This window comes from Syngnathus leptorhynchus, chromosome 13 (genome assembly GCF_054491065.1).
Source record: "Syngnathus leptorhynchus isolate UIUO chromosome 13, UIUO_Slep, whole genome shotgun sequence".
NCBI classification, from domain to species: Eukaryota; Metazoa; Chordata; class Actinopteri; order Syngnathiformes; family Syngnathidae; genus Syngnathus; species Syngnathus leptorhynchus.
In genome coordinates, this window is record NC_141207.1 from 5981742 (window position 1) to 6005223 (window position 23482).

The 23482-nt window shown below is 43.9% G+C and overlaps 2 protein-coding genes across 2 annotated transcripts; one reads left to right on the forward strand and one right to left on the reverse strand.

The window, feature by feature from the left end:
- Positions 1 to 9143: 9143 nt before the first annotated feature.
- atp5f1d (ATP synthase F1 subunit delta) lies at positions 9144 to 11897 on the reverse strand. Its single transcript, XM_085927991.1, has 5 exons — positions 11648 to 11897; positions 10856 to 11009; positions 10678 to 10766; positions 9374 to 9508; positions 9144 to 9259 (listed from the first exon to the last, which is right to left on the reverse strand). The coding sequence occupies exons 1-4, from the start codon at positions 11762 to 11764 to the stop codon at positions 9386 to 9388; spliced, it is 483 nt and encodes a 160-aa protein (XP_085784117.1). The 5' UTR covers positions 11765 to 11897; the 3' UTR covers positions 9144 to 9259; positions 9374 to 9385.
- A 1756-nt stretch (positions 11898 to 13653) lies between these two features.
- On the forward strand, positions 13654 to 22413 carry cbarpb (CACN subunit beta associated regulatory protein b). Its single transcript, XM_085929034.1, has 10 exons — positions 13654 to 13670; positions 14620 to 14692; positions 14847 to 14998; positions 16396 to 16460; positions 16857 to 17019; positions 17203 to 17374; positions 17524 to 17667; positions 17754 to 17991; positions 18451 to 18625; positions 18898 to 22413. Exons 2-10 carry the CDS (start codon positions 14645 to 14647, stop codon positions 20345 to 20347), a joined length of 2607 nt encoding a protein of 868 aa, XP_085785160.1. The 5' UTR covers positions 13654 to 13670; positions 14620 to 14644; the 3' UTR covers positions 20348 to 22413.
- Positions 22414 to 23482: the final 1069 nt, after the last annotated feature.

Sequence of the window (23482 nt, forward strand, 5' to 3'; positions counted from 1 at the left end):
AGAAAGCACAAAATATTCCAGTTTGATCCTTTATGCTAACGTGAAGTATGCCAATGCATGCATTTGTCATCAAGAGGCCTAGAAACCAAATGAGCTGCACACGAGTTGTTCCGTGATGGAGGACGTGAGTGCAACCCCCCCGTTACGTGGACGCCATAATGCATCTCACATACTTCTGGGAAGGCTTTATTGACAGGGGAGGAAAGCAGCGGCGGCGTGGGCGGGTTGTAAACATTTCACATTGGACATGAGATCTGGTGGGACTGTGTGTATGTGCCTACCGTGGACTTGTATGTGTGAACAACAACATGTGTGGGACATGTGTGGGCGTGAGTGTGTAACATTCTTATCAATCAAAGTCCCCAACAAGAACGCCCTCTGCTTCAAGGGAAAAATGAAGCGTGTCCTACACCGTCGGCCCATCGTCGCTCTTCCTGTGATGTTTCCTCCTGATTTACTCTGACAGATTAATTGATTGAAGAACTGAAGGACTGAGTGCGGCGGGCGGAACCGCCACACCTCACCTGGTGCATTCCCCATGTGAGCATACCTTGCCATACATGTCACGTAAGCTACTCTTGGACATCAGTGTGGACAAAGCACCCATGTCAAAAAATAATAATAAAAATGGGAGTCCATCTCATCTGAAGTTCCGCTCGTCCCGCCTCTCGACTCACAGCACAGATGAGCGATGACACATCTCGAGCCCGGCGGCGACTTGTCTAAGGAGTGCGGAGAATGTGCCAAAGCGAACGTGCCGTGGAATTGGGGGGGGGGGGGGGGAGACAAAAAAAGAACGTGTCACTTCAGACTGGGACGTAGTCACAGTTTACAGTCAGTGTGAGGTCGAACACTATTTACTTCAATGTGAGTCACGACAACGACACGAAGCGGGGAAAAAAATAAAATTGGTCGCGAGCTAACAAGAACAGTGGAACACAATGACTACAGAGTGCTTCCAATTCCAAAAAGCTCCCATTGGAAATAACAAAAGTAATTTGTTCCAGCCTCTCCAACTGTCACCATCACAAAACTGCTACACAAGTATCAATTGAATCGTTCTATCGTAAAACTAAAACAATGTAAAACTATGATTCACTTTATTACGCTGCTGTCATTCAGTAACAATACCACGAATGAAAAATATATACGATAGTCTGAACGGCGCCAAACGGAAAAGGCGAGTCAAAATATTTCACAATTCTCAACAACTATGCATGTGACCGTTATTTAAGATGAATACCACGAAGAACATTCTGTCTCTTTTGGTCCCATGTTGCAATCCATTGATGCCTTTGAGTCACAGCATTCCAACGTGGCGGCTATTGTCGTGTCAACAGTTAGCGCGCGTGAAGCTTTCAATGTATCGTGTTCCGACATGTAATATGGACACAGCTATAATTGGAGTGACTCAATTAACGTTACGTGTTGGTTCAGTCAGAGGTCACCTTGTGAAAATCTAGGTGGTGTCTCTTTCACACTTCAACCGATGATAGTTTGATCAGTCATTCATTCAAGCGTTCCAGGAAAGAACACGCAACTTTTTTTGGAATTCTTTCATGTATTCTCTACCAAAGTCAGATCAAAGCAAAAGAAAAGAATTGTGAGCACGGCTTGCGTGTAGTAACACCGAAGCGTCATCGACTGTGAGGATACAATGTTCTGTTGTGGCTCAGCCTATCACGTTTTGACACTGCTACTACATATTTTTTGCAAACCATTTGTCTTGTCACTCGTGTGTCACCCGGCGTGGATGAATCATTGTGGAAGTACTCAGATTCTCGATTTGAGTACAGATACATTTGTGAAGAAAATGAGACTAAAAGTAGAAGTAGAACTCTTTTACTTAAAATAGTAAAGATGAAATGTACTTAAATAAAAAGTAACTGTGAATTTTTTTAATTATATACAATGTATTTTTCATTTTAAAAAAAAATATATGTATATATATACACACACACATATTAACATATATATACTATATATATATATATATGTACCCTGTTACTTCCCACCACCGTCACCAAGGCCCGACAAAAATCTTAACGCGTCGCCCGAACACCCCCACAAACTCGATAATCGTCGACTCCTGCTGTAACTTGTGCTAAATAAGCTAATGAAATCCACCCACCGGGACGCGATGAAAACCTTTATAGAGGCCGGGTTGTTCAATTTGACAGCCAGCGGCGGCGGTGCCCAAAGACGTTGCGGTCACGCAGAGGTTAGGTCTCGGCGTGGAGTGCATGAAAGACAACAAAGCGTACACAAAAGAGAAGGGGAGAAAGTGAGCCGAAGAGTGGGCAGGGAGAGTGGGAGGCTGGGTAGGTGGATTTTGGCAATGCGCAATGAACGTCTTGCACATTAGTTGTGGCGAAACAAAGACCGCGGACATTCAGTCGAGTGGTGATGGTGCTCTTTGAGGTCGGCCTGTGTTGAAGTGTGTGTGAGGGAGGGGAGGGAAGGGGGGCACACGCCAAGTAACACGCACATAGAAGAATCACAGAAGTGGTGGAAAGTAACTATAGTCAATACAAATACTTTATGTACTTCAGGAGACTTTTTAGCTTGATGCTAACAATATAAAATGACAAAGGTTAATGGCAAGGCACCACGAAACATGGAAGTGTACTTTTTCAGTTGCTAGCCTTAGCTAATTTTGTTTTTCTTGTGTAGGACATGTGACTGATGATCCTGTCGGAATTGAACAAAATCTGCACAGATGTGGTTGTGCCAAGTTGTCAATACAGGTATTGTGTATATATGACTTGTCGGACAAAGAAATTTTTTTACCGTTACTTAAGCAAAGGAGACGAATCAGGACTTTTATCAAACTATGATTTGAGAAAGTATCTTCACTTCTACTTTTGCCACCTTTGCACATAGAGGAAATTGTGTGTGCTGTGTACAGTAAATGATGATGAACACAAGATCCAGGCATTTCCTTTGTTGGTGCAGGCAAAATTAGGAATTGCCAAATCGCCCCAGTTCCTCCTCCTCCTCCTCCTACGCAGTTGAAAACACACACTTACTCAACACACAACCACACACACGCGATCCCTGCCCACTAATCCTCCTCCATCGGGGTAGCCGAAGCTGCAGGCTAATTCTATCTTGGCCGGCTCTCCTCGTTTCTTTTATAACTCTCCCGTCACTTTTTTGCCTAATGAGGTTTTTTTTCCGCTTTCGAAATTCCGACCCCCACTATTTTTCCGTAGCGACCCCCCGCAGTCCCTCTCCAGAAGGTCAACTGAGAGTTTCCACATCAGCCCTCCCCACCTCACCCTCGTCCGGGAGGAGTGTGGGGGGGGGGCGCCCTTCTCTCAATTCTCAAAATAGCCCCAATTGGCGATGTCATCCATTCTTTACCCCCGCTGAAGTGCTCGAACGAGGGGTCGGTGTACTCTCAGCCGAGTGTGGATGTTTATGGAAAAACGATAGCAAGAACGGCCAAAGCACGCCGGCACTTCCGAGAAAGGTTTCTAGTGTAAACAGAATGCCAAGCGAAATATTTACTACGTATAGACGGAATAGCATAAAGTGAGTCACCAGAGTTCTTCTGCTGGCATGTCACTCACGTTCAAAATCGACTCTCCGGCAATTCATCCATGTGCCTGTCCTCACGAGGGTCGTGAGTAATAACATATGTGAGTGATGTTCTGTGGTGAACCCTAACATGAGGGAAGTTCTAGCTACTTCTTTTTTTTTTAGAAGAGAAATAAAATGGTGTATTATTTCTATCCACAGTAATACTATTAATTGCAAGGATAGATGAGGAAAAATCTTGTATATTAATAATGAACTAATGTTAAAAAAAATAATGTGCTTACCTGATGATAGATACAAAACACTAAGTGACCACAAAACAACTGTTTACTTAGAATACTACCTTCAAAATGTTTACAAATGATCTGATCCAAAGACATTATTTTGTGATCATACATAGCAGCCCACGCTTGGTAAACTTCCATTCGAAAACAGGGATTGTCTTATGATCCATCCAGGACACCTCAAGACAAACCTCGAAACATTCCAATTATATGTCAACAACAACAAAACCACAGCTGACTACCATAAGGCAAATTCAAAAACAAGTGATGTTTCTTTTCAGCGTTATTACAAGTGGTGAATTTTGATTCAAAGGGTGGAAAAAAAAAAAAATCTCAAATGATAAGTATGTGTGTACCGATACTTCAGTTGTTTGCCAAGTATGTATGATGTATTGACCGTGGAATCTCTGGCCCATCGACCTTTCCTCGAGCACCGCCGTGACATTCACCGTGACCCCGAGCATTGCGCTCGTTAGCAAATGTTAGCATGCAGAAACTGAGCGCGATATACGCACACTACTTTTTTTTAATCATTCAATATCTTGACCTTACATAGTTAGCACATATAAGGGGTGCCTCTATATCAGAGTCTCTGACCTTTTTCAGTGTCACACATTGGCTTTCTATTTGGAGTAATGGAACAATCCCACCTCTCAAGGCTCCCGGCGCATAATCTGTCTGTAGTGGCATTCAAAAGATGTCTGGCCTGCTCTGAACCCAAGCACCACACGCAAAATGTCATTAATAACACAGACGGCATTGTTTGACGTTACAAAACTATTACGCCGCAAAGGAGGAGGGGCCAATATAAGGGGTAAAGTTCAATATGGGGTGCCTCGAACCCTCCCGGGCATAAAACAACTTCAAACCGTTCATATTTTGTGTAACACTCCATTCCGAAAAAAAATCACAACAACGTGACAGCCGTGGCTAACGATAGCTAGCGCTGGTGTTTTGTTGAAGATGGGTGTGCGTGCTCGGTAAATTTACAATCGCGCTTGTGCATGTTCGCGAGGGGCACGGCTTTGGGTTAGAAATTTGAAGTTGGGAAAGGGCGGGCGTTACACAACCCATCTTTGGAATTTGCTTCTTTGAAGGAGGTGCGGCAGACACAGGAATCCCCCAGTAGACGGAAGTGTCAATGTTTACGCCCTCATTCCCAAGGATCAAACCAATAGTCATTTTAAATTGAAGTGAAAATCCCCGACCTCAAACACAATCTGTTCTTTAATGATGGTTGACTTACAAGTTATTCTCATGTCAAGTTCGATTCTTCAAGACTGATCATCAGCCAAACGCAGGCCAATTGACACCATAACAAGATTTAATCTGCATTTTAATATTTCCAATTTCCTACTTTATTTTGCTTTTATGTTACATTTTCCCAGGTTGTTTTTGTTTAAAGTAAACAAATTGCTCCACTGTAGACGTTCCTGTGTACAGCTGTAGGCTAGCAGCATGGCGGAAAAATGCGAGCTTGGATAGAGGTTGACCTTTCATAGATAGCTTTGCCCGGCGCTGAGGGATTATCTGGACTGTTGAAGGTCAAAGGGGAGCACATTAGCACCTGCCACCTAAAGGGAGGTATGCATAAATAATGGCCACTCATTGAGGTTTGAAAATTACAAAGACTATCAGATAGGGGCAGGAAACCAATGGCAGCATGTATAGCAAATTCTGAAAACAAAATAAATAAAATAATCGACATTTGATTATGGCATCGTATTTCTTGGGAATTTTTTTCCAAAACTCAAACGGTCCTGGAATGTAAAAACGTTTCCCACGCTTATATGGGAGTGGTCATTCACTTCAATCATGAAAACAAAAAAAATATTTTTCAATACATTTAGAATGGTCTTTATTTATATGCCGATTTTCCCGATTCTCAGGCTGGCCCGGTTTGTATGGCACATGAATGGGTGTGGGTGGGGGTGGGGGGGGTCACTGCATTGCCATTTCAGTAATCATGGGAACTACTGTTTCTACATCCGAACAATGGTAATTATACAACTAATTATAGAAGAGCTTTGATTGTGACTGACAAGATAAAAGAGAAAATGTACCACAACAACCTGCGGGGGCGGGGCGGGTGCTAAGCCTGTGCAATGAGTGCAACAAGAACGTGGCACTCAGATTCGACCGCCTTGTTTGGAGCGTCCCGTGCCAGGATTAGCGCCGTTCGCCATCGGATTGCCAGCTGTGAGCTCAGGTGGCCTCATGAAGGCTCTGACTGTGACGTCAAGGCCGGCGCTGACGCACAGGTGGGGCATTTGGTGAGCATCGGGTGTGAAAAGCCCTGACTTGGAACGAACCTGTTCGCCAGCCTCGGCTAAATATAATCGGAGATCTGCAGCGCCGCTCAAAGACAAGAATCGGTATGCATGTGCCTGCGTGTGTGTGTGTGTTTGGCCTTCTGTTACTGTAAACCGTGACACTCCTATCTGAAACCTCAAACTGCTGGCACAATATTTGTCTCTATACACACACACACATACATATGACACAAGTTGGGTCCCGCCCTGCTGGTGAACTCCTCAGAGGCCAAAAAGCATGTGACACCTCGGCTTGGAATGCCAAACAAGTGCAATCGTATTTGTCAGCAGCTACAGGGGAAGACACATATTACACATTTTTCACACACACACACGTTTTCACACAAACTTACGTCAAGGCGACACAACACTGACATGCGTGATGAAATACAAGGTCGACTTACACGACTACTCACACTTTAAATTTACTGATGTTGATACAAGATGACGGCGATAAGAGAAGTCAAAAGTTTTTCTCATCACTCTACAGGAATCGTCAAATGTTCGTCGACAGATACCGTGTCAAATCACTCGAATCGTGGCACGTTATGATTATTATCGTAGCCGCAAATTAGCAATCAATCGTGGTCAGCAATTAGCATTTAATTCACACCTCCGTACTTATATTGCGACCACAAATTAGTATTTTCTTTAGAAAGAAAACTCGATTGTTATATACTTGCATATAAGGCTGCTGGCAGAGAGGTGGCAGAACAACCATGGACGCCACGTCGTCGAGGCGCCATGAGGGTGTTAATGAAGTTCAACGAGACAATATGCCGTGAACGGCAACAGCTTTTGTTTGTCATGGAAATAAAAAAAATGTATGTAAAATGGATGGCACTGCGGACGTGGGCGACGGCATCTGTGATTTTGAAGCGTGGCTACCTGTGTCTGAAAAAAACTGTACAGCCCCCCCCCCCCCAATGCCCACACTTTTGCTATTTGTAGCATCGCTACCTGGTTGTGTGGAGGCAAGCGTCTGAATGCGCGTTTGGCGGATGGACGGGTGGGTGGGTTGTTTGTGTTATGAAGGGGGGGGGGGGGGTTGCCGGAATAGAGGGGGGGTGGAGGGATGGCACATGAGAGGGCAGAGTGGTGGGAGGCTGGTGTCACGGCCTGCCTCCCACCACCAGGCTGCACGCAAGGAGCTGACAGCTGACGGAGCGAGTCTGCAACAAAGTCTCCAACAAAAGGTCGCAACTCCAATCAGACTGCTCTCCGGACGCCTCTCATCCTCTTGTACCTGCTGCAGGGGCATCGATTTGCACCTTTCTACGCACTTATCTGTGCTTGACCATATTTATTGAGTAAAAAAAAGTATTTTTTTTTTGGTGTGTAGGTGTTTGTGTGGTTTTGTCCATAGAAAGTCATGGAAACTGAAATGATCCAGTTTAAATTAACATTAACTTTCTTGGTAAGTCATTGAAATGTGGAAAGTTAAACACTGGTTGATTCTTTAAAGCCCTGAAAACATTTGAAATTAATTTCACAATGGCAGAAAAATATTTTTTTTGTGTGTGGATATACTCATGATAGACACGTGAACCAAATTTCATGTTTGCAAAAAAACAAAACGATCTGCCTGCCGCATTCCCAATTGAGCGGGCTTAAATAAAAGCCCCCGTTTGAAATACTTTATCTGTTGAGAAATCTTCCCTTCCTGTTCTATTTCAAACTTTTGTAATCACCCCTAATTAGAGCGTCTGATTCTTTTGTGAATAGCGACGGACAGACAAACACTTCGCCTGTTCTGTCTGCCGCATGAATGATCACTAACACGAGGAGTGAATTGTCAATAGCGAGGCATGTAAAATGCATCTCATGATTCATCAGGACTAAAAAAAAACAAAAAAAAGGCAGATGAAAGACTTGTAAAATGAACTGACTGGAGTCATACAGTCTAATGAAGCTGACCATGTGATCATGACTTCCTCTCTGGAAATCATCACGATACACCACACATTATAGAATGTTCTATTTTTTTTTAGGGGGGGGGGGGGGGGGGGAGTATGGTGAGAGGAAAAATGTGTGACATTTGTGGCCTTGAGACTAGCTGATGTCATTCACTCGAGTGTCTGAAGTTCATTTTCAGTGGGGGTGGGGGGCGAATGTTCCCTCTAACTCAGCAGAAAATAAAGTGTGTAATGTATACTTGAAAAGTAAGTTTGTTTTATTTGAAGAATAGTACAGGCTGTCAAGTTCTTACAGCAAAGGGGAGGGGCAACGGTTAATACTATATTGTCCTAAAAGTAGTGATGAGAAAATGAAGCATCAACTGGTTCAATGAAACAAATTTGAAGCTTCATTTGCTCTCACGACCTAAAAGTCAATTTTCCATACAGTCACACTTTTGAGTTTTGTTTAACCAAACTGCTTCATAAACTCATCTTCTGCAATTAAAATGCATGAAATAGTTGCTTGTGATGCAAGTCTTTCATCCAGCCTATCTGAAGTGTTACTCATCCATTAGCGAACCGGTCCACGAGCTGTCAAGAGCTAGTTATTTTTTATTTCTGATCTGAGACATCGCCCCTCAGGTCCACGCTGTGATTTAAAATAATATTGCCCTTATGGATTCACAAGCGAGAAGCCGACCATTTGCATTAGGCCTTCGAGAGTGCATGTTAATATAATTTAAAAAGAAAAAGAAAGTGCTTTCTTTGCATACTTGAATCCAGCATGTGAATAACTGAACTGGAGCTTCAAGTTGGTTATGAAACAGAAGGAGGTCCCAGTGTATCACAGTAATGGACCAGGGGGGGTCATCTCTCATAACAAACAGATGTGTTATCTCATTTCAAAGTGGTGATAGTGGTGCTTTATTTCCTTGAAGGGATGTTTAAAAGGTTAGTTAAATAATAATCAGATGATACGAAATACTACAACGCTTGCTTTCTTCCCATTTTGCTGATATCTGCTGCCACCAAGAGGCCACACAGCGACTGGTTTAGAAGCTGTGGAGGTTGATGAAAATAAAAGCAAGCAGCCAAAGGTCAACAGATAATTCCAAATAAATTTATTTTGTTTTTCATCCACTGTACAAAGCAAGCATGGAATCCACAGGACAGCTGGAAATGCCTAAAGTGTGTTCCACCAAAACAGAAGAGCTAAGATGACCTGGAAGTGCAAGGGGAAAAACATTTCTTAAGTTGTGACAAACTAGCTGGTGTGTGTCAGTCAATCTTTTTTTTTTTTTTTCTTGATACAAATAAACTGGTGTTTGCACCGTACCACGGGGGAGGTCTACTCCAACGCCTTGACAATGGCCTCGTTGGCGTCTACGCTGATCTGAACCTCCGCCCTCGTGACCTCGCTGGATGTACCCGCCAGTTCAGCCTGGGCCTTTTCCAGGTTGGCCTTGGCAGCCTGTTGGAGCAGTGAGACCAAAGATGACAGACTAATCATGTGCAGTTTGCAAAACAATTAAACACATTTTCATTTTCAAATTTGCACAAATGAGAGCGCCATTGTGCAACAAACTAAACAGTCACAAACCTACACTCGCCTGAGGGCTTTCTGCCACCAGTGGAAACATATTTTTGACACAATACTGCCACCTACAGGGCGTTAAGACTAAGTGCAAAAAAGTATGCTGTGACAAACTGCTTTGTTGAAATCTAAAAACATTTCTAATCAATTGTACTGTGTGTGTCTAACTTTCAACAAATGCATAAGACCAGGATGAAAAAAAATTGACATTGATTCACATATGAAGGAAAGAATACCAACCTGTTATAAAAAAAAAGCAAATCTTGGCAACAGTCCCACTGGTAAAAAGGCGACTGATGACGGAAGTCAGCCGGAGAAAAATCTCAACTGCCGCGTTTGTTTGGAAAGCTCCATTTGTCACAGCGGCGATTAGAAAGTAGAAATGCCAAACATGGCTGGAAGTTAAAGGTCTCCCAGTGGGGATTTGACACATCTGCTATAATTCAACACTGAGTGACCTTTCCCTCCTTATTAGCGGCGTGGCTTTGTGAGCATTGTTGCCGCACGCTTGAAGAAAGGGGTCAGGGTTAAATTAAAAAGAAAAAAAACCAACTCATTTTGTCCTTTGGAGTGAAGTTGACAGTGGCATTGCTCAAGGTCAAAACCTGGACGGTGTCGAAAGCACGGTGGCGCATTAACAAGCCTGACATTTAAAAGGTCAAGTGCAACTGCGAGGACGACCGGACGGGTCGTCACCGACGGCTCTGCCGATCAAAACGGGAGGTAATTAAAACTCGTCCTCGGGTTCAAAGAATGCTTTCTACTGTCAAAGAGCACGTCCCTGCTGTTAGACGCACCGGAGTAAAGGCCTGCAATTACTCTATCGACCTCTCAACATCATAGATGAGATGAGGAAACCTCCATCCTTCAAATCTCATTAAGACAAACCACATGTATAATAAATAAATACAATTGGACTCGTTTGCACTCATTTTTCCACGAAACAGGCAGAATTATCCACAAAGACTGTCCAGGTGATCAAATTTAAATTACAAATAGTTGTGGTCACAATCTGTGGGCTTTTTTTTTTTTTTTTTTTTACTCACAGCCACATCAAGCTGGTCCAGCGGTACGGCCTCCTCAGCTAGCAACTGCACTGAAGAATCGGCGTTGACAGTTATGGACCCACTGCTCACTATGTGACATTCCGGGAAGGGGAATAAAATCATGAGACAAAATATACAAGCATTATAGCACATCCAGTTAGCTGTTGCCTCCCCTCACCAAAGTATTTAGCAGAGGAGCCATCGTCATTGAACACCGTGACAACGCCAGGCCGCAGCACCTGTAAGGTGGGCACGTGGGCGGGGAGGATACCAAACGCGCCGGTGAGCGTGGGCACGTCCACTTGCTTCACACTGACCTCTTTGAAGAACACCTGCAAGTGCGGCATAAATATTTGGAAAGTTATTGTTTATGATGGAGATGCTTGCCAATTGTCAGCGTTGACTTTTATTGTGCAGAATATGACAAGCAGAAAAATGCAGGGGGAACATCTCAAGATTAAGCAGACATTGACAGTGTATGGTATCAAAATAAATAGCTGCTCATGGTAAAATAGAGTAATCAATACAAATACTGTCGTTTTGGGGTGAAAGCTAATGTTGACAGAAGATGCAAGGTTAAACTGTCATGAGAAAAAAAAAAGAGTCAGAGGTCAGTTAACGCCATATTAAGGACAAACATATGCTTTAGTAGTAGGTATGACTTTCACACAAAAAGAACTCGTTAGCTAACGTAGATGTAGCAAGTTACATTGCAGGTCAACAATAAATGAATGGCAAAGAGCTTTAGGCTACTAGCATGCTAAGGCTAACATTGCCATTGTCTGCATCAATAACCGATAAAATCCGAAAAAAGAAAAAGCATTCAAATGTATGGAAACAAAACCGGCAATACACATACACAGTCGCACGATTTGTAACAAAGTCTGACAATCTATTTTAAGCGGATATTGATCAAGCTGTTCAGTTGACGCTAGCTAGGCCTGGCTGGCATCCCCAACGCCGCGGCTACCTGAGTCGGAGAGGCGAAAGTGAAGGACATCTGCGGGGCACCGGTGGCTGCCTCGGCATAGCAGCGCGCTTGCCTAAGCATAGGGAGAGAACGGCGGAGAAATCTTGCTGCCATCATGTTGAGAAATTCCGACTTGTTTCAAAAACTAGTGATTGACAGAGACTCCCAAATCCCCTTGCTTGAAGGCAGTCAGTGTGCGCTTGGTGGACAAGGACGTTGGTAATCTACCCACAAGGCTTTGCGGTGGTGCAACTCTGCTGGGTAATGTAGTCTTTGGTGCGGAACGGTGTTGTGCCACACAGAGAGAGAATTCTCCATGAGATGGCGCTATAACACTGTTGGAATTACAGTGCTATTGTGACAATACCTGAAGTAAAGGACTTTTTACGCAAAAAGATAGACATTCTAAGATATTACTATTATTACAGCACCTTATTACAAAAATGGCGGTGAAATTATGAATGTAGACAACTTCGGGTGAGAAATTGTATTTCTCCCCTCGAGCAGCACCATACAGTCGGCTTTACCTCCCTGGTGACGTCACCAGGCGCGTCTCCGACTGGCCAGTGGGCGTGTCCTACATTCAGGATCACCCATTCATAAATACCTTCAAGCCATTTGAAGAATCTCCACATTCAAAAGTGCTCACTCCAGACTTTGCTGTGGTTTTCCCCCTCCGCCCCTGGCCGGACCACGCAGGTAGAGCAGGTGAGTGCAGTGTACATGCATGCGCCTTTCCGAAGCCTGATGTGGATGAATACCTTTCATGCCGAGTGTGTACATCGCTGCATTCAGGCAATGAGACCCCGCTGTGTCAGCGATTCAGTCCATTTGGCTCTGATTCGGTTTTCTTGGATCTAAGATGCTCTTTAAATGACAGCTGATTTGCAAAAAATCGATTACTATTACTGAAATATGGCTGCACCATACACAATTGCCATATAGGCACACTACAGACTAAATAATACAATGCACGTTGCCGGTATGATTCATACACTATATTGTATATTGTATTCACATTCTAAATAAGATAAACAGGTAGCATAATCACAGTAATATTTACCATCAAATGTTTTTCAATTGATTACTTTGGTAAACGTAAAGGTGTTTGGACATTCTTTTCATATAATAAATAATAAAAATGTTAATGATAGGGGAAAAAAAGTAAAATAATGAAAAAAATTGCCTATTACAAGTGCAGTTATTGGACATTTATTTACTTCTTTATTTGTTTATTTATTTCTCCATATCCAAAAGACTGACATCAGTGAGTGCTGCTGTTTTGGTTAGCAACAGAGTTCAAATGGTAGCCATTGTAAATTCAAGTATTACGCAGAGTTCAAATGGGTTTGGTCATTTTAATATCTGACACGTGAACTGTGAAATCACTCTAAAAACAAATGTGTCGAAAAAGGACCAACCCTACTTGGGTCAGTTTGACTCAACTTTTAAGCTCATTCATGTAACCTAAAAAGTGTGGTTAAATGAATAATTCACAAAACAACTCAGGTTGGTAATGACTAACCTTATATATACGTACCACCATGCCAGACGTTTTAAAATGAATAATACTCTCCATTCTCGTGGCATTAAGTTGGACCTACCTAGGTGCTTTTTCTTACATAATGTCTAACTTGACATTTAAGCGATGGTTATGCTGCTTTGTTTTGCTCCTGGCCATACCGCCATGCTGTCCTGTTGCTTTGAGGCCACTAGGACGCTGCTGCAGGAGGATGGTGGGGGGTGGGGTTGGGGGGTTGGGAAGCCGGAGGCGGATTCTCTCAACACACACACACACACACACACACACACACACACACACACACACACACACACACACACACGCACACACACACGCTTCTGATGCTACTGCTCCTTCTGCGCACTGCCCTCCATCAGGGGTGAGACACAGGAAGCAAGCAGGAAGCTTATTGACAGGCTACGAGCATCGGGTTGTATTTACAGGCTCTGGTGCTGAAGTTGCTGCAGTGAGTAGCTGGCATGTTGCTTCTTCCATGCTGTGGTGAGTATCCAGGTTGTGTGGGTACGCGTGGGTGTGTGTGTGTGTGTGTGTGCATGAGTGAGTGGGCGTTTGGTTGCTGCAGTAGCAGGATTAATGGCCATGATCTGAAGGAGCCAGCCAAGGCACAGCAGCAGCAGCAGCAGCAGCAGCAGCAAGCAGCAGTGGACCTCAGCTTCTGATTAGTAGCAAGAGCTTGTGTTTCTGTGATGGGGAGGTTTGTGCCGGAATGGTGGCTGACGATTTACGCAACACAGATGCTTTGCTTTTCTGTTTGGTTGGTGATTAAACGCATGCATGAGCGGCACGTGAGAGGCGCACTTGGATCTGCTCACAGTTTGAATTTTCTTTTTTTTTTTTTTTTTTACAGAGGATTGCTCACACAGCAGCATCAGCAATCATTCTTCTTGTGTTTATTATTAAACGTGCCTTACGGTAGCACGATTTGTCAACAGAAAATAAATTCTTAGCCAGGAAAATTGAGATTTTGCAAAAGGATTTTGAAAGTGTTGATTGAGTCCAAGTTTACGCAGTGATTGCCGATCACAATGTTTTGGTATGCACATTAATCGAATGTCACTTCATTGGTCTGAAGTTTTCTTTCATTTCTTCATGATGCGATTTAGCAAAAATCAGTTCTGCCTTATCTAACAAATCCTTCACGAACAATTAATCGACTAATGGATTATTACTACCATCCCTAATGTGGTTCATTTCTATATAGGTCACAAAAATGATAGATGGAATCCACCCGATTAGGTTATCGTGCTCAGTTTCTTACTTCCACGCGGATCGTCAACAACGGCATTCACGTGAAACCGTCATTTCTCTTTTGCTTCCTTGATTTGATGCAAGCAAAGGATTGTGGGTATAAAGTGGCGATAAAAGGTTGTTGTGTGTTGATTTTTGTGACTTGATGAGCAGCTCCCGTTTCCTTCCTGTTGTCTCTCAGGGGGACTCCATAGTTGGCCTGGACCATGAGCTATGAGTCTACCGTCTGGAACATCCGACCAGAAAACTCCACTGTAAGTCTCGTCCCATGTGTTTGTACGTTTAGTTGTTAATAAATAACTTCCTGACCCTGAACCTGCATTAGTAAATCAGTGATCCGATCCCAAGTTTAATTTCCCCCGCACAGATGACGATGTGTTCCGTCTGATGTATTTAATCGTATCCCAGGAGGTGCCGCTCGAGACGGAGGAACAGCAAGATGGCTACGTGCTTCACCTGGTGATCCTGTCCATCTTCCTGGTGGGGACGTTGATCTTCGTCTCCATCGTCCTCATCACCTGCCGCCGCTGCTGTCGAGGAGGAGGTCAATGCTGCGACAAGTATGAAAAGGATTTATTTTTTTTTCAGTAGGGGAAAGCTTTTTCAAACATTGCTCTACCCTTAAGAAGATTAAAATTTTGGGGTTGAGAAATTGTCACATGTTCAACATGTTGGACTGGTTCACGTGCACTTCCTTCAAGACATCACATTTATTAAATATGTCTACTTACATAATAGATGAGGCTCATTGGAATTGCATATGATGCTTCCTTCCCAACGATCCAGTGTCCCAAATGCGTCTTTAGTGCGGTTACCTCACGAGCAGACATTGAGTCGTTATTGCATGTTGTTTACAATTGGATGTAGATTGTTTTTTGGGTTTTTTTTTTTTCAATATTTGACTGCAGCATACATTATCACTCACACTTAAAAGATGAGAGCAGCAGATAAACAGAATATGAAGCTGCCAAAAGGCAAGGAAAGGCGGGTGAGTGGGTGAGAGCGGCACACAATCAGCCAGACTGGTACAAATGACGAGTGTAATGAGATTTCATCGCACCCGATGGCGGTGATTAATACCCCCCCACGCCCGCCTCACCACTCTCTCCTCTGTGTGCGGGTAGAGACACACACACGGTACACGCATATACACACTGATATGAAAACTGTGGGAGCCACACAGGAAATGAAAGACAAGAGGAAGCTGAGATCTGGAATGACACACATACGCGCCCACATGCATGAAGCCCATAGCTCTGCACCAAGGAATCTGACAGAAATGGGATTTCATTCTCTTTTCTCTTCCTCATAAAGCAAATGGCAGGCATGGGGATTTCATTTGGATGGAGCAAAGCAAGTAAAGATGTTTAACCAAACACCAAGCCTTTTTTATTTTTTTATTTTGTTATACTAGCATTTAGATCTGTATTCGAATTATTTCAGTGGAAAATTCTTTTGGGCACTTTTCACACTAAAAAACTGAGATAGTATTCATACTGTATATTTCAGATTTTTACACAATCGCAGTATCCGACTTGCTAGCCTCACATTTGTCGTATCTGTGACTTTGAGTGTATATGGCTTTAAAAGGCGGAGCCATGTCCGGTGAGTGACATGGGTGTCAGTAAATGATGTTGCATCACATCATTGATAGTTTTCTTCAATTATATTATTTTTTACCCACTCGTTGACAATATACCTTGCTTTCTGTTATGAAATAAATAAAGCACCAATAAATAAATGAAGCCAAACTACACTTGAATGCAACCCAAGTTGTGGATAGATGCTAATGCTAAGAAAGCACTCTCTAACTGACATAATTTAGCCCCTCTTGGAGTTATTTTTCACACAGGCAACCGAGGCATCAGCTTCAGCTTCTGTATTTGTCCCTATGGCTTGATCTGAAAACAAGACAGAGCGTTGTAATGCATTTAAATGTTGTTGTTTTTTTGTGCAGCAGTAGCAGCGATGATGCCGAGAAAACCACCGCTACATACACGGAGGAGTCTCAGCCCACCCATGGTAAGCGTGGGTGATGGTGTGTGTGTGTGTGTGTACAGTGATTGATAGACGGAGGAGTGATGGAAGAAAGATGTCCACCGGGCACGGAGATGCTTTTATCATGTCAGCAGAATGTCTAATGTATTAAATTTAACCCAAAAAACGATTTTTCCAGCGAGTTGGCATGGGTCTTACAACGCATTCTGATACTCTGCAGACCATTGAATGTACTCTATCTCTGCAGAAGATGATTTAATAAAAGGCAGTGTGAAACTGCTTTTCTCAGCCATTTTTTATGAAGAAGTTTTAGCACTCAGCAAGCAATATATCAGATGGTTCCCGTCGGTGAAATGATCAAACAACTGCAATCGCTTGAGGCATGAGTGCAACATTTCTTCATTTTTGTTCTTTGGGTAGAAATCACTATCAGGGTGGATGAGTCCGACTGCCTGTCAATGGCTAGCTCTCATGACCAGGAGACAGAGCGTTTCCTTTCCACGGGAACCACGGGCCGACGTGTTTCCTTCAATGAGGCGGCGCTATTTGATCATGGCAAGAAGGCCCAGGAGAAGGGTCGCAGGTTAGATTCCTTTTAAAATTGACCTAAACTTTTACATTTGCATAAAGTGGCTTGTCAGAGTCCAGCGTTTCATATTACGCCATCTGCGCCACAACTTAGACATGCTTTCAGCGGATCTAAAGTTTTGCATACTTTCAGCTACCAAAAAAAAAAATGCCCAATTTTTTAAATTTGGAATTCCAGATACACTCTGACTGAAGGAGACTTTCACCACCTTAAGAACGCGCGGCTAACGCACCTCCACATTCCGCCCCCGGCGCTCAAGATAGTCACCATCCATGAGTGCGACTCGGCGGAAAACACCATCGCTATGACAACGCGCCCCGTCGCCAAGTCGGCGCTCTCTATCTTCCAGGTGACTCTCCCAAACGGTTCCTTTAGCCTCCTCCAACCCATTTACCTCCCACTGTGCTTTCCTTTATTGCCATCCCAGTTTGATGATACATTTTGTAACGCAATATTTAGAATCAAAAAAGGCTCACAGTGTGTTTGAACCCCTTTCAGCCCATGCTGTGTCCCCTGCCGCAAACTGCACTGACCAGCTTGAGCCCCAATTCCAGCTCTGCTCTCCCTGGAGACACCCTCAACTCAACTGTGGTGGACGCCGGTTTTAGTGCAAGTCCTTCTGCTAAGACAAACGGAGGGTCGGTAAGTTACCTCGTTTTATATCTCATACATCTGGAGAGCTTGTGGAAAAACTGCAGATTGTCACCATTGCTGCTTTCCATCTTCAGATGGAGATGATCGCAGGAGGGTCCCGGGGACGAGGCAGCAGCTTGAGCACGGGAGGAGGGACCGCTCCCGCCACCACCGTCCCTCCTGTGAGCAGCGGTGTAGGAGGCCAAGGCACGGTACAACAGTTCTTCACTAAACTACGGCGCCACGCAAGTCTGGAAGGCGCCAGTCCCTATTTCAAGATTAAGAAATGGAAGCTGGACAGCAACCAGAGGGCTTCAAGTCTGGACATGAGAGGTAACAAACTGAGTGAAGTAAAAGAAAGACAGAACCTATACTGTTGATCATGTGACTCCAATTTATTTTCTGAATTTGAAGCCAAAAGTTATTATTTTTACCCACTCCATAAAATATGTTTGGCTGAGACAAAAATGAACCGTGGTGCCACGGTAATAAACTGCGAGAGGTGCTCTGGCTCCTCTGATTATTTGGATATGCACAAACACACACAAGACAGATGGCTTGATGACTCAACGTTTGCTAGTTCCAACTCAATTTAAACCCCCAAGTGAATCCTCCCTGCCGTCACGCATACACTCACACACTTTCTACTACAGGATCAGTTTTTCCATCACACCTAGACTCCAAAGATGATCTCAAAATCTTCTGAACAGCTGATGTTATATTTATACAGCATTAAGTATCATTTGCTAGCCACCTGTCACCAAACTTTCCGTCCTGTTTGTCGTGAGTCAGGCTCACCCAAGAGAAGGCAATTCCAGCGTCAACGGGCCGCCAGCGAGAGCATGGACCAGGACGACACGCATCACATTGACCTCATCCAGTACATCGCCCGCAGTCAAGACATCGCCTATTGTCCCGGCCGGCCCGTGCTCCCCGCTCCGTCCGCACCGCCCCCTTCCCTCGGCAGGTATCTTTAATTCCCTTGCCATTCATCCTGTCCACTGCTTTGCTTCGCAATCATTCTGCCAAAAATGCTCGGCCATGATACGCAACATGCTCTGCGTTCCAGTTCCTCCAAATACTATGCTACTCAGCTAAGTGTAAGAACATGCCAAGGCAGCCATTGCAAGCCATGACAGTCATTCCGTGCTCTGTGAAAACAGCCGTGTCGTCGAGGATAGTGATATGTTCTGACATTTTTTGCGTTTCCTTTTCCTCTTTAACTGTGTGAAACCACAGGGTAGAGGTAGAGGTGATGGTGGAGCCCATCTGCAGCCATACTGGACCAGGGGTGATTGGCTTGTCCCCTGATCCCCAAGATGAAGCTCTTTCCCTGGGGACAAGGGAAAGCTCTGAACCGCTTCAAGATCCCCAAACACTTTACAGAGACATTTGGACCTTACGTGCATCACTAGAACAATACGCTGCCTCTGACCAAAGCAGCAGTAACGATAGGAACTCTGTCTGCAGCGATGCTGACAGCGTGTGTACAGAAAAGGAAAAGGAAGAACTCCCCAGCTTCTCATCCCAGGATTTAGGAGATGAGGCAGAAGGTACCGAGGATAACAAGGAGTTCTTGGTGTACATAGATGAGACGCTGGGGGAAAAGAGCTTAAGAAATCGGAAACAACAAAGTACCGAATCGGAGCGAGGAGGGAGCGATGGTGAAACGTCGACGCGGAAATTGCTGCAAATGGACAGTGGCTACACTTCAATAGAGGCCCCTTCTCGTGGTTCTGAAGATGCGCGGATGTTTGGAAACAGCAGTCCGAAGGAGAGAACGGCCCATGAGAAGAGGAATCGTTTCACCAAGGCGGGACGATCTGGAACGATCGGTGAGAGCTTCGAGTCTCACCTCTGTGAAGAGGAGCCAGACGAGCAATTGCTGGGCGCCATTGGAGGAGTTTCCACAGAAATCGATGTCGGTCCGCAGAGTTGGTTTCCATACGGCCAGATGATCACCCCACGGGAGGCCTCGCATCCTCCGGCTCAACCCGCAAGCCTTCATCAGAGAGACTACAGCATCGATGAAAAAACCGATGCGCTCTTTCACGAGTTTCTCCGTCATGACCCTCAATTCGACCAGCAGGAGTCGCCGCTGAAGAAACATCGCTCTCGAATCCATCTCCGAAAGCAGTGGCAGCGGCACAAACAGTGGAGCGACCCCGGTGTCAGACACTTCCATTCCTCTTTCGAGAGACAACGAACTCCACTACGGAGGGGTGACAGTGTTAACTGCCCGATGGAAACCAGTTACCATAGCATGCTCCCCCGCATTGTCAGCGCACCGGACGAGGAGACCAGCGACGGCAGCGCACCCGAAACTCCAAAGATCGAAACCACAGCTAGCGACGTTGCAGTGAAAGGTTCCACCGAAGACCAGATATCATCAGCGCATCTTCAACCATCCGTCCTTGACAAAGACGAAGGGCAGAGTGAGCATCCAGAGACTCAAGATGACAGCAAACCACCCGGACACCCCTTAGAACCTTTCGACGAGCGGTCACCCATTCAACCACCGGACTCCTCTGGCTACGGGCCACAAACCATCACGGCAGAACTCACGGACAAACTGACCGCTAATCTAGACGAGAGGCTCTACACGAGCCTTCGAAGGACCAAGGACACGGCGACTGAGTGTTTGACGGTGACGGCTACCCATGTTTCTCCAGACCACAGTCCAGTGTAGCTCCACTTGTCTTCACGGTCCAGCCCCATAGCTGCTGATTCATGGCTCACTTTTGATGATTCACAATGAATTTCAAATCAGATGAACCAACCAACCAGGCGGTACAGTTCAGTTTGGTACAATAAATGCTTATTTAGACAGATTATTCGAATGTTACCCGTGATTAAAGAGTCTGGTGCTGCATGCATATGCAAATGAGGGCAATTGCTATTCACGGTAGTTTTGTAATGGAACCATTTTTTGTCTTCCGTTGTCACACAGACGTTACAAGCATCTGTGAAGCAATCAGATGACGGTGTGTAGCTCCACCCAGGCACCATCGAACAATTCCGACGTTTTTTGTAACAACTTTGAGGGTCGAAATCTCAAAACAGAGCATCATACCAAATTGAATCAAACTGTATCGCTTGGTGGTAATTTAAAAGTCTTAGTTTTGTCATTTTCTAGGTCATTTGTGAAATGATTTGTCGAAGGTACGGTGAACATTCTTTTTTTTTGTTCCTGTCTTTTAGAAAGTAATGTTGTTATGCTATAGCTAATCCGCTATGTGGCAAGTAAAGTGGTACAGGTGTACACTAAACTGTAACAAAATAGTCTTATAAATTAAGTTATTTTATCTCTATTTACACGATTTATTTTCATTCAACAAGAGTTTACCTTTAAAAAACGTGTTTCGTAGACCCAAATATAGAATATCCTCCAGCATAGCGTTTCAAGTTAAGCTAGTTGATCGGATGACTAGTTTGCCTCATTATTAGTTGGGACTCTCACATTCTTTCACTGGGTTTGTACTTTATGTAAACTGACACAAGTCGCAAGTATCAGTTGCATTTGAAAACACTGACATTTTCCATGGCTAACTACGTATCTAGCTAGCTAGTACCAAACGCACAGAAAAACACTGGATCTTTTTCAATATACGGTGTTCCGATAGAATAGTTTAGTTTGTAAACCCTCTCAGAATCTTCTTCATTGTTGGTATTCATAAGTAGCTAAATATATTTTTGTATGTGCTTTGCGTGTGAACGTGATAGACATGCCAATCCGTTTTTTTAAACAACACAGGACTGTACTGTAGGGTCTAGTCCTGGTCTTGTGGAGGTTAGCAGTTTTTGTGTTAGCAGAGAGATAAAAGTCCTCGCTGTCACGACGGATGTTTGTAATTTTTGCTGGATGTCTCTGAAAGGCATGACTTCTTGCGCATGCGGCTCAATAGAAAGGACTTCATTTGCCTTGCATTTGACATCTTTGTTTTTTTCCCCGTCGGCGTGTACTCGTCTACTCCTGAGAAAGATGCCAGCAGATCAGAAGCCTGCCAACTTACAATGCACCCGATAGCCAATCCTTTTTTTTTTTTTGCTCCTCGATCGCTTTGTTTGAATCTAAGCCTGTTTTGATGATAGCACACGATTCCCCGGGGCTTTCCTGACTCATGAGCAGAGAAGGGAGCCTCTGCAGAGCGTGGTGTTGAATATAAATTTTAACAGCAGAGGGGAAGCCCTCGTTTTGAGTCTCCATTTCTTTTTGAGCCTGTTGCATCGTGGTGCATCTGCAGTTCAGGTCTGAAGGATTCCCTGAAAGTCAAAATTGAGCATGTTGGTACTAAAACTGAAATCATCATTTGGGTTATGCTAATAAAACCGTTCACGTTCTACTGAACTGAATGCTCACATGAACAGATTAGTGGTAACTGCAAGTGTTTGCTATGAAATAGAATTTTTGATGATAATATCATGGGTCCTTTGCCCAGCCGTTGGCTGACGACCCGTTTAGGGTGTCGGGTAAAATCAATCTCAAGATTTGACTGTTTACAATATTGCATAATATACTGCAGAGATTAAATAAACCTTATTGAGAGTTGTGCTGTTGTTTGTGAGTGAATGTATTTAGAGCAGTGAAAAATAGCCGTCCTGGCAACTTCCTGTTCGTGACATGCCAATACTTCCATGTTAACGAGCCCTTTAGACATTTCGAATGCACCACTTTCCAAAACTGTTGTCACCAGTAAAACGTCAGAATGTAAACGCAACACAATTAATCCAGTTCCACGCTATCCATCATGTGACATGTACCTTACAATGTTTTCAGTCATTCCTGTGTCGCATCTTTGAACATGAAATCTTTCATAAACCCAAAGTAAAAATAAAATTGTGATTGTTTTCTTGGACTGGTGAGGAATAAGAGTGACTCTTCAGTGAAAAGCATAATACAATCTTGTGGAGAGAACGTACAAACAAGCCAAAGCAATCACTTCACCTCATCAGGAGAGGAAATAAATGAGCCTCGTCTCTCTCTTTGATTGGGCTCCATGGTGAGGATGATGCTCCTTTTCCAGGCGGCCAAGATTAGATCTTGAGCCTGAGTGGACTCACAGGCTCATTAGGGAAAGAATGGCGCTGATGGGAGGAAGTGATTTCAAATAAATAGCTTGCGCAGTAGCCTTATTTATTTTTATCTGCTTATTCATGTTGCTGTAATATTCTCCTTAATTTTGGTCTGTTCGGTTTGTGGTTGGTTGGTTGAACAGGTGTCCTCTCTGATGGTAATGTCAAACCTGCCCTTAAACAAACAAACCAGAGGGACTTTTTTTTTTTTTTTAATAATTATAATAAGATTGGGCTTCTGAAGGGAAGTGCGTTTGGTAAGTAGCTGTGAACAAAATTAACCAGAAAAACTCTTTAGGACACAGGAACAGGTTTGTCAGTGTATGAGTGTATCTGTAACTATTTGGAATTTTTTTTTTCTTTTTTTGTCAAGATAGAATTTCCACCACAGGTATTTATTTGTATGTGTCAGACTGCTGCTCCCAAATGCTAATATGAGAACTGCGTCATATAATGTAATCATTATTCCGGGAACTCCATTCAAAAGTGTTACACGTCTTATCTGGAAAGCACGAATAATTTCGGCGTTCCCCACTTTAACTACGCCAGTCCGCCCACGCGTCGCACAAAAAAAAACAAAAAAACGCACACATGAATGAACATGTATTCTTCTTCCTCCTCCTTGCAGCACCCCCCCCTCTCCACCCCAAAGAAATGCTTTTAGGAAAACCCACCATTCTCCTTTCCTCCTTCTTCACTCGCCCACGCAATCCTCTCGTCATCACATACACACACATATCGCTATTCTCAA